Source organism: Ixodes scapularis, unplaced genomic scaffold (assembly GCF_016920785.2).
Source record: "Ixodes scapularis isolate PalLabHiFi unplaced genomic scaffold, ASM1692078v2 PGA_scaffold2__306_contigs__length_199485367, whole genome shotgun sequence".
Classification (NCBI taxonomy): Eukaryota; Metazoa; Arthropoda; class Arachnida; order Ixodida; family Ixodidae; genus Ixodes; species Ixodes scapularis.
Genome location: NW_024609857.1, coordinates 71,383,307 through 71,397,566, shown reverse-complemented (window position 1 = coordinate 71,397,566; position 14,260 = coordinate 71,383,307). Strand labels below are relative to the sequence as shown.

General features: G+C 45.0%; 1 protein-coding gene across 1 annotated transcript in view; it reads right to left on the bottom strand.

Moving 5' to 3' along the window:
* Nucleotides 1–2,163: 2,163 nt before the first annotated feature.
* Nucleotides 2,164–14,260, bottom strand: part of LOC115313162 (4-coumarate--CoA ligase 1) — a 49,773-nt gene continuing 37,676 nt past the window's right edge. The window contains exons 7-9 of the mRNA XM_040217487.2: nt 6,216–6,360; nt 5,795–6,058; nt 2,164–2,291 (exon numbers count right to left, since the gene is read on the bottom strand). Of these exons, the coding sequence (XP_040073421.2) occupies nt 2,164–2,291; nt 5,795–6,058; nt 6,216–6,360 (537 nt within the window). The remainder of the gene's footprint in view (nt 2,292–5,794; nt 6,059–6,215; nt 6,361–14,260) is intronic.

Sequence of the window (14,260 nt, the reverse complement as noted above, 5' to 3'; positions counted from 1 at the left end):
GCCGCACGGCTACAACAACACTCCGACGCAGCCCTTCAAGGATTTCCTCTTCAGTACACTGAAGGAGGTCATCCTCATAGATGACGCCGCGGACAGTATTCAAAGTGCGGTGCGTGGTTACACAAACTTGGTGTTCGCCTATGCTTGTCAACTTGAGTAATGCTGTGCTTTGAGTTTTATTTTCTACCTCAACGAGGAGGTCTCAAGCAAGTTTTTTGCCTTGTAATTCTTTCCAATCGTCTGCTCTAGAACTTTAGACACAAGGAAAGGTGACATCTTTGTCAACGGTAGACTGTCGTTTGCAGCATGAAGAACAAGAAAACGTGAAAAGGTGTCGGGTTCATTGGCTTTTGCAAAAGTAGGGGGAGCGGGGTGAACCCTTTTGGGGGATCGCTCTGGTCGGGGTTTGCAAGAGAGGGGCGCGATAAAAAGGCAAAGGGTGTTCAGAATCTGTGGCGCGCCGCCCACCATGGAGCCCAACAAGGGAATAGGCAAAGCCATAACAAATATGGCTTTGCTGGAAGCATTACTCTATTAGCGCTACCCAGAAACTATAACCAAGTGTGGATCTGGACGAGAGTATCTGTCACCACCGAAGGTTAGCCCTTGCCGCCAAAGGAGTTGAAAAGGAAAGAAGGGAAATGAGAAGAGTGTAAAGAAGGAGAAGACAAAGGTGAAAGAAGGGAGGGGATAGTAGAAGGAGTGGCGACTAGACTGAATCATCCTGGCCGGGCCTTACCAGGACTCCCGTCTACGAGAAGCAGGGGCCGAAGTGGTGTATTGCCTCACCCGGGGGGTCCCGAAGGGTCCAAACCTACCCCAGGATCGACTCAACCACCAGGATGCCCTTTTCCCCGGACACGGGAAAGCCACGCACAGCCATACGTGGGTGGGCGAACCCGCATGGCTCGGGGTCCGTGGAGACGCACTCTCTAAACACCTGCTTTCACAGGTGCCCCCTGCGGGGAGCGGCATGACGTGAGGCTGGAGTTGTGAAAATCGGCTGCTTTGAGAGTATTGCCAACGTCAGTAGTACCAAACACTTTACGAGCGTCGTTATGGTGGAACCGACCTCAAGGAGGGATTACTAAAAATATGTCGGCGGCGGTCGACGCCAGAGGAGTGAGAGAAAAAGCCCCAAAGCCCTACAGCTGTGCCTCTGACTGGATGCACTATTAGGGAAAGTGAAGCTGAGGGACTTAATCCTTCTGTCCATCTTGGCTCAGTTGGAGAATTTCCGCGTGCAGGGCTTTGTACATGGCTTTCGAGTTGGAATTAGCCCTGGCCTAACCGTGAAGAATGTAGAGGTATTTTTTAGTTTTGTGCCGACGAACAAAACAGTGTTTGCACTTCAGAAATTAAAAACACGTCAGTAAAAGAAAAAAAAAAGGAAACAACATAAATGTTTATATTTGTTTTTTTTACCCGGTTTTAAGTTGATCCGATTCACCATTTAATCGGGAATAAAGCATCAATTGATTAATAGGAAGGTTAATCCATCAATCACCCAGCCTTTTTCAATAGTATTTTTTTTTACTTGTTGAGAGCAGAGCTGTCTTTTTTTGTATTCACTTCTTCACCAAGTTTCCCTGTCGTTCGTAGCTTTTTGGACGCTGAGCCAGAGATGATCATAGACAAAATATTCAGGTAGAAAAAGAGAGAAAAAAAAAAAAAACCTTAGCCATCTACAACGGTATGCCAAAGCACCCCCAAATGGTGCAACCTCCCTCTCTCTCTCGGCGTACTGCGATTTTACCCTTCCGGCCGTCGGGCGCTTACTTGTGCTAAACAATTGTAATGCCGACTGTACGTTATGTACTATCTTCTACAAAAAGGAAGCATATTTTGGATGTGATAATTAATGTCTTCTAGAATGGAATGTTGCCAAAATTTACCAAACTTGCGGCACACCAAAAAGAACATATCACTCATCACAATGACAACGATTAATGTGAAACAGAAAATACGATAAAAAAAACTTGTGAAATTGTGAAAAAAAAGCATATTCATCATGCGTGAGATATTTATTGAAGTCAGTCATCTATTGATCCCACAGCATTATGAACTCAAAATTTATTACAACAATAACGTAAAAAACAATTGCATATTATGCTGCTTGAGGCAACGTGGTTTACGAAAGTTGTCTATTTTCCCGATAGCGGATCAGCCGCGTACACTGCCAGCCAGAGTGTCGACGAGCTCCTTCTTGCGAACCTTTCCGGTTTCCGTTTTCGGAAGAGATTCCATGAAGAAGACGCCCCCGTAGAGATGTTTGTGCCGAGCACAAGTTCCTTCAGAGAAAATAGAAACCGTTATTTTTATTAGAGTTAGATCTGCGAAGATAAACTATTAAAGATAAGCGTCGCCCATGTACTTGTACGGCCCTACCACCAAGGTAAGCCTGATGAATCGCAAAGCCCTAAAATTTGCGTTGAGGATCTGGTAGTTGCCGGTTTATTGGCACAAGGGCAACTAAGGCCATATTTTTTTTTTTAAGTGAGCATGTTGTTATAGCATAAAGACAATAGAAAGACAGTATAGAAGGACAAAACATCTTTTGCCATAGTGTCCAAGAATTTTAATATAAAATTTCAGATTCTCAGTCACCTAGCGCGGACGCAGGTACGATTTTATACAGTTTTACGCCACATCATCCGACATATTTTATAAAAATATTAGAATGACTGGCTGCTCAGATCTTCGGCCAGGGGACATACGCGGTGCGAGATCTTGATTTAGAGAGCGCTCGCGAATATTTCATAATTTATCACTGCGATGCAAAGGATCCACGTGCGGCGATGTAATGGGTCTTCTTTTCCGGGTCAACTATTTCTTCCAAATGTTTCGGGGTAAATGTCATTAAGGGGGATTCAACCGCTCGTCACTCAATGGGCAAATTTCGCTACACAAGCCTAGGTTTCAGGAATGCACGATACTATTCATTCTTTTGGGGGTTACTTATGATAACGTAATGAAGGTTGTACGGCCCTTGGATTTTTCTTTTAGAGCGCTGAAGATTTTTAATAAAATCCAGAAATATGACCGTTTCGATTGTTTTTAGCGCGTTTTGAGGCATTTTTTGAAAATACAATTATTTAGAAGAGAAACGTGACAAAACGCTTGGCCGTACGTACTAGGGGTGCCTCTAATCTTAATTTTAAGACCATGACGAGAAAGCCAAATATTGTTGTATTTGCATATTTGTAAACAAAATCACCCTGTTAATTTTATTTCCAACTTGTTAAACGAGGTGGCGACACTAGTACTAAATGCCTCAAACCGGTTATTTTCTTGCTGTTGCAAGTGGCCTCAAATGCGTCAGTGCACGAAGCCCGTGTCTCGAGCGGCCCTTGGAAGGAGCTGTCGGCGCAGTACTGAAATGAGCGGCCCTTGGAAGCGAATGACAGCGGAGCACCCACTCCTCGCACGTATTTTGCGCGTTTCCACAACAATGGTTGGCGCTACTTGTAAGTGTGAATTTTATCAAATGAATTTAGTCTGCACTTGCCAGCAGTGCCTTCAACTTATGGAATTTACGAGAATAATTCGAGTGCAACATAGCTTTGTCTATTTAAGTGTTTCTTTTTCGCCGAGAGGCAGACAGACGGAAAGTGTCCTTTCTTGCCATACCCATTGCCAATCTTGTCAGCTGCTGTGCACTTGGCGCGCGATTGTGTACGAGTAGTAGAGCCGCGCCACTTGCTTGGAGAGAGAACTCCTTGGTACAGTTCACGGGTGGGAAACGGTTGCTCCTTAAAAGGTTAAAACAGCGCAAAAAACGACGGACAGGGTAAAGGACACAGGCAGAGCGCTGTTTCAACATTTTAAGTATGACATATCAACTTGCCCAGGCTCCAACTTTAGCAACATTTGGTTGCTTCTTGTTGCTTTTGACTCGACGCGCAGATGTGTAGACCTCGCCACGCAGAAGCGTGGAACTCGCAGCTAAATGAGGCATGCTTAGGGTCGGTACTCTGTTCCCCAATATTGCTGTAGGCGCCGCCATCTTAATGCTTGTACAGAGCAGACGCAACTGCCGATTGTCAAGATTCAAAAGTGGGACTTCCTCGGCATTTGACTCGGTGTTAGGAAGCTCATGTAATATTGCTTTGCTCTGTCGCGAAGCGTTTAAACATTAGTGGAGGACGTAAAAGCGTTTCCCGGGATTGAAGATAAATTTTTAGATAACTGGCAGCCATAATTTTAAGCCACAATATGGACAAGTGTCGTTACCCTGAAGCGTAGCTTATTTAGTGGCGCTAGGAAATATCATGGCGGAACAACGCAGTACTGAGCTAGGTTTCAGACGCCATGTTCTTCTATATATAGTGCCACGAAATACGCTACGCTTCAGAGTAACGACACTTGTTCATACTGTGGCTTAAAATCATGGTTGCCAGTTATCTGAAGATTCATCTGAAATCCCAGGAAACGCTTTTCCGGCCTTGACAAATGTTTAAACAGTTCGCGATAGAGCAAATCAATATTATACGGGCTTCCTAACACCGAATCTAATGCTGGGGAAGTCGCACTTTTGAATCATGACGATCGGCACTTGCGTCTACTCTGCGCATGCACTAAAATGTCGGCGCCCGCAACAATGTTGGAGAAAAGAGTGCCGATACTCTAAGCACAGCTCATTTAGTGGCTCTAGTTCTTTCCAGAAGTGGCGCCCGGCACGTGTCTCGAGCGTTTCCACAAAAATGATTGGCGCCACTTTTCCCAGGATAGATGGGCTTTACTCCACACAACCTGAGGGCGGGTTTGCAAACCAGTATTTAGACGAAGAGCAGGCCGATATAGGACATAGGAAGTGCAAAACTGCCACTTTATTCTTTTTTTATTTTCTAGCTCTAAATTGACCTCCAATATATATATATATATATATATATATTGCAAATTGGCATTGGTGCCAAATGTGATGGTCTAAACGGCTGCACCGCCGCACCCTGAACTTTCAATAATTTCGAACGTGGTTGGAACTTCGAATCCAGTCGGAAATCAGAGCTTATTCTACGTTATGTAAGCCACTATATTCTACGTCTATTCTGGCTCGTATCTCGCGCCGCCCCCCTCGGCCGCTCCCTGCAGCGGCGGACGCAGGGCGAAGAAGATCTATCTCGAGATCGGGGGCGAACAGCACGTGGCCAGAGCGCTCCTCGAGCGCCCGACCTGCATGCGCAGCGGCGAGCGTACAACTCGTTTGTTCCGGAAAAATGCTGCGCCATCTATGAGGAAAAGGGTACAAATTAATAGCGGTTGAATCCCCCTTAAGTTCAACATTTACAAGATTACCTTCGTTGTAGTAATGTAAAGGATTACTTTGGTGCATATGTGAACTGAAAATATCTTGGGGAGGGAGGAGGAGGAGGAGAAGAGGGAGAGAAGCAGATAAGGAGGGAGGATGAAAGACATACCGTCCCCTCCGTACCCTTCCCTCCTCCTCCTCAGGAGCTGCGCTCTAATTCGGCATTAAAGGGAGTAGTAAAGGTCCTTTCATTTTTTTTAAATAAAATGTAATATTAAAAAAATAACCTCAGTGGCAGCTTATTCGTCTAATTGAATGGCTATACATTGCAGTTCTCAGGAGACTGTTCGTCAAAGCGTAGACCATAATGGTGTCTGAAAGATTTTTTTTTTTTTTTTATTCTGCGGGCGCCGTTTCTACAGTGTGCCATATAAAATCCCGCGAAAACCAATTGACACTCTTATTTATGTCACCCATTTCATTTTGGAGAAATGTCGTGCAATATAACGCGGCACTCCCTTGAATTCTGAAATGAAGGAGAGATACCTGCAATAATTCCCTTGATTTCTTTTTCCATTGCTTGACCGCCGTTCACAATATCTTTCTTGGGCACGACAACCGCGGCAGGTGCTTCGCCGTAGACCGAGTGGGGTAGGCCAACCACAGCCACCTCCGCGATTCCGTCGTGGTTGGCGAGCAGCAATTGTTCGAGTTCCGCCGGGACCACCTGGTTGTCCAGGCACTTGATCATTTCCTTGATTCTCTCGACAAAGTAAATTCGGCCATCTGTGTCGTAGTACGCGAGATCCCCTGGAAGAACGCAGAGAAGAACTAGCTCTAATTGTCCGTTTACCAAAAAGAAAAAAAGGGGAGTGTTAACAACGCGTTGTAAATAAAACGACGTGAGACTCATTTCCATTCGTACTACTACAAAACCAAGACTAGAATTATATAACGATATACGTACCAGACCGACACCATCCGTCACGGTCTCTGAATTGTGCAGTAGCCAGAGGACGCTTGTAATAGCCTCTAGATGCCGCGGGTGATCGAAAACAGAGCTCGCCAATTTCCTTTGCTTTCAGGGCTTCACCACTGGACGGATTCACAATCTGCAGAAAGAATCGCCGCAAAAACATTGTGTGAAAAAAAATGCCGTGCCAAGAAAGACATTATTGAGATATCGTTCCAATGCTTGAAAAATCCGCAGCATTCTTTACTTGTTGCGAATCAAACATGCAGTCGAATTCTTGGGTTTCGGTCCAATTGCCTTGGCACTCTTCACTGCATACTACCCGGCAGGTTGTACGTACTAAATTGGAATATGAAAATACGTTACGTTTTACGTCATATGTACTAAGCGGGTTTTATAATCAACAAGTTGGTTCCTCGGGTAAATTCGATTTCACTGGAGGACTATCGTATACGCTCCTTCACAAAAACCGTGCAGCGAATTCCAGAGGTTTGTCCGTGTTACTTCAATGCAAATATGAAGCAATAACAAATAAATTCTTCACGATTAATATATGTCAGAAGTCATGAAGCTTGGTATGTATATAGAGTAGTTTATGCAGATTTCATCCAAAACGTACATCTATTTAAACTGTGCAATGTGCGAGTCATGCACACTTAATAATTTTCATATAAAAACTATTTTATTACGGTATTTTACATTAGCAAATAATTATAATTAACAGGCAAATTATGTGCTCACAAAAAAAAATGGAAGGACAGTGAACTTAAATGCTTAGGCACGCCGCAGACGAACCCACATTTTTACAAATCGCAGTAATAAAAGCAAAATTGTGCCAACATATATTGTTGGATTTCCTACTTCTGCGTATAAACTAGAATCTTTGCAAAGCACGATTTATCTTGGCACCGGCAAACACCACGAAGCTAAGTGCAGAGCTCGCACGGGATCAAGCTGCCGTAGTCACCGACAGGGTGGGAAGGGCAGGGATGTCTTTCAGCTGTCCCTCCTCATGCTCGAGCTTCCATGCCTCCGACAACTCTGCGGCTAGTTTTTTTTTTTTTGGTTGCATGTAAACAGTTTCCGAGCCCATAAAGCAGATATAATAAATCCATGAAAAATAATCCGCCACCTCCCTCGCATTTCAGTTGTCTCAACAAGCCGGTGTTTGGAGGCAGACATTCTTGTTACCGGCGAACCCAGATTGCTGGCGAGACATGGGATGACCACAAAGCAGAAGAAAATATCACCAAATTCCACTGGAAATTTGGAATCTGAGTATCTATTTGAAATGAACCATAAAATACAAAAAAAAAAAGAAAATTCAATTCAGCCCTTCCACTTTTGTGAAAAAAGGAGACCGGCCGGGTGGTCTTCCTTCTTCACCAGAGTTGAAAGGCTGGAAGCAAATACCGTGGAAGCCAATACTGGCAACTCCCGCGGAAAACGGGCGAAAAGTGATTGCAGCGCCCCTGGCGAGCTCGGAGTCTCCGCTGGCAGACAAATTCTCCGAAATGCATTGGTTTTGCCTATCTCCGTGCGAGGTGACCAACGAAAAAAAATTGTCACGGGCATTCGCTGCTTTGAAAGTTAAAAAATGGGTGCCGGCTCATGAGTGAAAGACATTCTCTTCCCGTGGGAAAGATGTTACAGCTTTCTGGGTGCAATTTCGGAGTTCTCCCGAAGAAAACATTCTGTCACAACTTATGTAAGCCAAGCAAAACACGAATGTATGCCTTCGCGCTGTTTCGTGAAAAAGGGAAATGTACAAACATTTCAGAACATAGCTTCGTTTCAACTTTATTGTTCTTATCAGTCAATTCGTTTTGTCGTTGCAATTCCCATTTCTCATGAGTGTCTTGCTTATAACCGTTTCGTCGAACAGGCGAGCTGGCTAATCCCGTTAAAGGGGTTATGACACGAAAATTAAACGGATAGATTATTCTTGAAATGGAATGCTCATAGGCTACTTAGTATATACACCAAGTTACGCAATTTTTAGAGCTCTGATAATTGCAATATTCAATTTACAAATTTTTGTAATTTTCATCTGGCGACCAGGCAACACTGCTCAAGTTAGTCACACCATGGTGTCCATAAACCACGTGACCATGAACACTCTCTCATTCTAGGCGCCCCATGATCGCCCAAGCTCTTTTCGTCGCGGTACGAACAAAACCGCTCAAACAGCTCGGTAAACTGAAAGCTATTCTCGCTCTCGCCCCCTGGCCGGTTGACCTTCCACCCTGCATGCGCCTGCGAGATATTCCCGGACGACGGTGACCACGGCGAACTCGTCGTCGCTGGAGCTCGTCGCCAGCGGGTCGCAGTCAAAATGAACAGCTTCCAACATCTCTGGACAGCAATCACTCTCATCGCTGCTGCGATCAATGTCGAACACTTCGACAAGGCGATCGATGCCGTAGACGTAATCGTCACAGACCGGATGCTGGAAACGTGGAAGGTAAACGAGGAAGCTGAGAGTTGATATGCCAAGAAGAGCCGAGTCTGTGAGTGCGTGCAAGTAGACACCACGCTGGAGGCTGGCTACGTCATCAGCCTCCAGGTCCGCCTGGATCTGCCCCTCCGAGGGGCCCGCATATAAATCGATTTATCCACAAAATTATCGCACCTTTTTTAAAACAAATTTAGCAGGATTATAGGAACATACAATGGGTCCTAGCTGAATAGTTATGTAATATTTTATTTTTGGCGTGTCATAACCCCTTTAAGATCGTCTCCGGATGAAGAAGCAGAAGTCAATTTCGAACCACGTACGTTACGGCGATGTCAGTATGCTCCGAAAGAAGGCGTTGTGCATATGCAAAGCTGACGCGATTATAGGTTAACAAAAGCGGAGTTACGAAAAAAGCAGACTTCTCGCGCTTGCAAAGAAAGAAGGGGAGAGCGTCGTAGCCCCGCGAAAAAAGATGATTTCAGTCACGTTATTTACAGTGCACAAATTCCGATTGTTAGCGCGGGGACGACCAACATCTGCTTCGCTGCTTCTTTACTTCTACGATAAACGACGACACCCGTTGAACCGTCTCTACTCTTTTCATTTTTGAGTCTTCTTTCTTTTATTTTTTTGAGGCGACGGCACTCTGCCGCGTTATTTCTTCCTTTTGCTTATATGTTGCTGTGTATATTTTTTGTTTGCTTTTTGCTTTTTTTTTTTTTTACCCGACGTGTAAACAATCGCGTATCCTTGCTTTGTTTGGCTTAGTTTTTACTCCCTTTCCTTCGCTTCGGCGCTTACTACCCCCGGTTCGTCTGCGCTAGGCCCGGGCATTTTGAGGGCCGTCTGCAACTTTGCTGTTGTGTTTGTTGTTTTCTTCCACTGTCGTCTCCGATAACCTCCTATTTTCGCCTTCGATTGAGTTTCTAATCCAAGATCGTCATACGTGCTTTTTGATATTTATTAAACATATTAAGAAGTGTAAGCTCGTTACCCATTTTCATTCGAATTTTATTTGTGTGCTCCGGCCGGCACGTCTGCTACGGGTCATCGTTTGTTGATCAACCGGCCGCATTCAAGAACAAGTTTGTGCGATGTGGTGGAAAAACTTTCTTCTGCTTCCTACATCGACCTACGGACACCTACGTCAACAAGTACTTGAATGCACTTTTAAACTGCTTCGTCAAGCGAGCGAACGAACAACCCGCCAAAGTCACTGGAAAAAGAAATTCGAAAGCAAAAAAAGGTTAGTCACTGCTAGCACATATAGAAGATTGCTGCCTGCGACCAAAACATTTCTGCGACTCTTTTTTACCGGGCAGTGTGAGCTGCACTACGTTATTTATTTCCCCTGTTTTGTTTTTAGTTCGTACCTACGCCAGGCGAACGCAGCTCCCGGCGTTCGGAGAAATACCGTAGAGGCCAGCACCGTCGTGCATATGATTATGGGAACAACACCCCTACAAACGCCGTGGCGTCGGTGGCGCTGTGGCGTTTTGTTGTCGCGTGGGGAGCAACGGTCATTGTCTCGTCAGTTTTGAATGCGCCGGACTCGAAGGAGCTCTGCTGGTTGTACGGTGACGGCAAAGACGGGTCGGCAGGGAGCAACGGTCATTGTTTCGTCGGTTTTGGATGCGCTGGACTCGCCGGTGGTGTGCTTTTTGTACGGTGACGGCGGTGACAGCAAAACCTGACGGCTCGGCAGGGAGCAACGGTCACTGACTCGTCAGTTTCGGATGCGCCGAACTCGCCGGAGTTCTACTGGTTGTACGGTGACGGCAGAGACGACCCGGCAGTGTCGGTCGGCTAGTTTTGGTTTGTGTGAAGAAAGTCGCGGTGTCGCGTCTGGTCACAGACGAAGTGTGAATCTTGCCTGGAAAGTACTGCTCTGCGAGATGGTGCGGCAATTCTAATAAGACGCCAAATGTTTCTCTGATGCTGTTCGCAACAGATCACAGGTATGGTTTCAGTTCGAACGTTTTTCACTTTGCCACTGCGAAGTCTGGTGAACGTAAATTCTTAGTATACGTTATTAATATTAATTTAAGGCACGAGAGGTGGGCATCGTACACCAATCTGCTAAAAGATCACAAGATAATAAAACAGCGCTATCTCTGTTAAGCTCATTTTTCGGCGGACGCATTTATAAACAAGAAGTGCTTAAAAAACAACGCCGTGCCTTAAATTTACCGTTTATACTTTTGGCATTTGGCTGAGCAGGACTAGAGCTTGGAATAAGACTGATTTCAGCTTTTCTTCCTTGGCGTTTTATTTTTTTCCTTTGATAAGACATGTTTGAGTAGAATGGTCCTTTTTTTCAACGGCAGCAAAAAAAAAAAAGAAAGCTCATTTTTGGTTTGCAAAAAGTGTCGTCCTTGTATGTAACTTTTAATCAAGTTGGCAGTTTTAACATTTGCAAACAAATGCACCGCCTTATTAACCCCTTCATGTTTTTTTTTTAAAGATTTATTTGAAAGGGTGGAATATTGCGCTATATAAATCAGTGTAATAATTTCTGTGTTTCCATGTTTACGAAAAAATAAAAAAAATGCAATACACGTGAAAAAAACCTGCTTCTGTTTTTTTATGCACAAAAAAGAATTGCATATATATATATATATATATATATATATATATATATATATGCAATTCTTTTTTGTATATATATATATATATATAGAGAGAGAGAGAGAGAGAGATTGGGATACAAAAAAAGAGTGGAGAAAGGGAAGCGGTCGAGCGCAAAGGCGCCGCAAACCACCAGGACCACTCGTTCGCCACAAAACACTGGCCACCAGGTGGCGCGACTAAACGCCCCATTCAAAGGAGCCAGCTGTATAAGTCTATCCGCCCATACTCTGCTTTCCTCCGACTACTCGCGCCCCTAGCACCTTCTACCGTGGCGCACCCTCTCTTCTTCTCTCTCCTCTTTTCTTCCTCCTCGCTCCCTTGCTCCTCGAGCGCGTTTCAATGGCCAAGGCTACAGCTGCGTGAGCCTGCCTACGCCGCGAAAGCAAATAAAGAAATGTACAACAAGCAGCTGAAAAAAAAGGGTCGCTTTCTTCTTTTTTTATTAGTTTCGTCTGTTGCTTCCGCTTTGTTTGTCGTGAACTCAACACCGGTGGCGACCACCAGCTATTCATTTGCTGCTTTCCATTTTTCTTTCTTTTTTTCTATAAGCGCCGCAACGATCGTCGTCGTTAAAATATTTTTTTCCTAGCTTCTTTGTTTTATTCGCCGTTGTTCGCTTCTCTTTCCCGTTTCTTCTTATTTTCGTCGGGAATGGCGACACCATTTTTTCTGCGAAGTTCGGTAAGTGTTTGCACGTTCATTTTTATCCTTACTTTTTGTTTTGTTTTTATGCTCCAGCAGCTCGTGCGCTTGCTCTGATAATATTAACATGTCGTTTTTGCATGTTTTAACGATTACGACGTAGTTCGAGTAGCTAAACGCCTTTTTTTCGCTTCCCAGACGCGTTTTAAACGCGTGTGATCCCCTGAGAAGCGTTTGAGACCGCTAAATAAACTGCTCTATCTTTGTTTATGCGCGCGTTGTTATTCCATTTTCGTTGCAGTTGCGATCAGTGGATTCCGCTTTGCAAGCGAACTGACCGTAATAAATTGTTTCTGCTGTTAGGGTGACGATACGGGGCTTGTAAAGATCGAGGACGTCGCGGAGCCTATACTTTTCCATTGCGACGACTGCTTCCGTAGACTCCGAGTCCGCTAGAGGCGCCACTGTCACGTTCGCCGCCGCTCCTATGTGTTTTCGGAGGAGTTTCCAGTATTGGCGAAGCTATATTGTATTTGCTGGAAGCCTTTCCAACAGTCCCCATAAACACCTTTCCGACCTCAAGTCCGCATGCCAGAGTGGAAAGGCTGGAAAGGTTGCCGCCATCTATGAGCAACTGCGGCAACCAGACAACCGGCAACCCGGTTGTATGGTTGCCGCCGTCGTTTATAGATGGCGGTAGCTGTCCTGAGTTTTATGTCGACATTTGTTGGCCCGCGGACACGATACTGGGGAAACTAGCCCTTAACAGCTCCGCTGTAAAAAAAGATTTCAAGGGTTTAGATGGGACAAATAATCCTTTTGTAAATTTTTCCACGAAAACATTTTTTTTTTTTTTGTATTGTTTACGCCGTTTTGGGCACTTTAGGGGAGGGGGAGGTAGCCTTGCTCTAGTGCCCGCACCGTGATTAGCAAGCTAGGCACTTTGCAAGGTTCTCACTCGTTGGAGGGATGATTGACGTATAAAATGTTCGTGCTAAAATTGTTTCTTCGTGCCGTCAGTTTCTTTATTAGGTTTTTGTTATGTTTGAGAAACAAAATATATAGATTGAGGGCCGGTTGCACCAACGTCGCTTAAGGCCCGTTCACACGATGCATTTTTCTCGCGCATCTAGTGTCGCGAAACGTAGTTTCGCGAAATGGTTGTGCCGTCTGAACGAGTCCGAAAAGGACGCGCGCATATAAAAAAAGTTGCGCGCACACCTCGCTTCTGGAGCGAGCTTTTGCTGAAACTTTGCCGAGTCCTGTCAATCACTCTGAGAGCGCCGCCAATGGCCGCTCAGAAACGCTCTCACGTGGCCTTTGAGGGGGGAGCGAGCTGTTTGAGAAGACCACTTCACTGCCGGTGTTGTAGCCGAGCCAAATCCGAAAAAAACCGAAACCACGAACGATGGATACTGCCGGCGCTTCCGCAAGCACGTCAAGCACCACTGAAGGAAAAGTTAGTAGCATATCGGAAAAAAATCCAGCGATGGACTAAGACGTAATTGGTGATGATGATAATTCGCGTCTATTTTTAGTCATAATTAAGAAATAAAACCTTGAGACAAGGAAACAAAAAGGGACGTACACAGTACCGTCTCAAGACCAGCACAGCGTACAGCTCTCATTTACTTCCACAGCAGTCTTCTTCTTTGTCAACCACCATCCAAATTATACATATTCAACAGTAAATGAAGTAAATGGCAGTAAATGACAATTCAACAACTAGTAAATGACAATTTAAGAGTAAATTAAGTAAATGGAAGTAAATGGCAGCTGCATGTTGTGCTGGTTTTAAGACGGTGGTGTGTATGTCCCTTTTTGTTTCCTTGTCTTAAGGTTTTATTTCTTAATTATGATTGTTCACCAGCTCGCCTGCGTTTTGACTTTAAGGCCTGTTCCCACATGCAGCGGAGCGCTACAAGCATAGCGCTTACCTCGCGCTAACCGCGTGCTGATGGGAGCGTTCACCAGCTTTGTATCGCACCGTCAAAACTGTTGCTCATGGCAGACGATGAGTAGCTGACGGCACGTGAGGAGCGCTACATCAGCGCTTTGCTGCATGTGAGAACCGGCCTTTAGAATGTGGCGGGAGATGGAGAACACGACGCTGAATGGCTAATGGTGATGATGATAATGTTGGCTTTCAACTGAAGCGCCACTTTATGGTCAACACCCAAACTATTTTCGCGAGTCAAAACGTCATCGTTGTTGCACGTGAAGCGGTACGTGTGAACGAGCACATTTCGCGAAACTTGAGTGTCGCGAAACTGTTCCGCGCCTAAAAGATGCATCGTGTGAACAGACC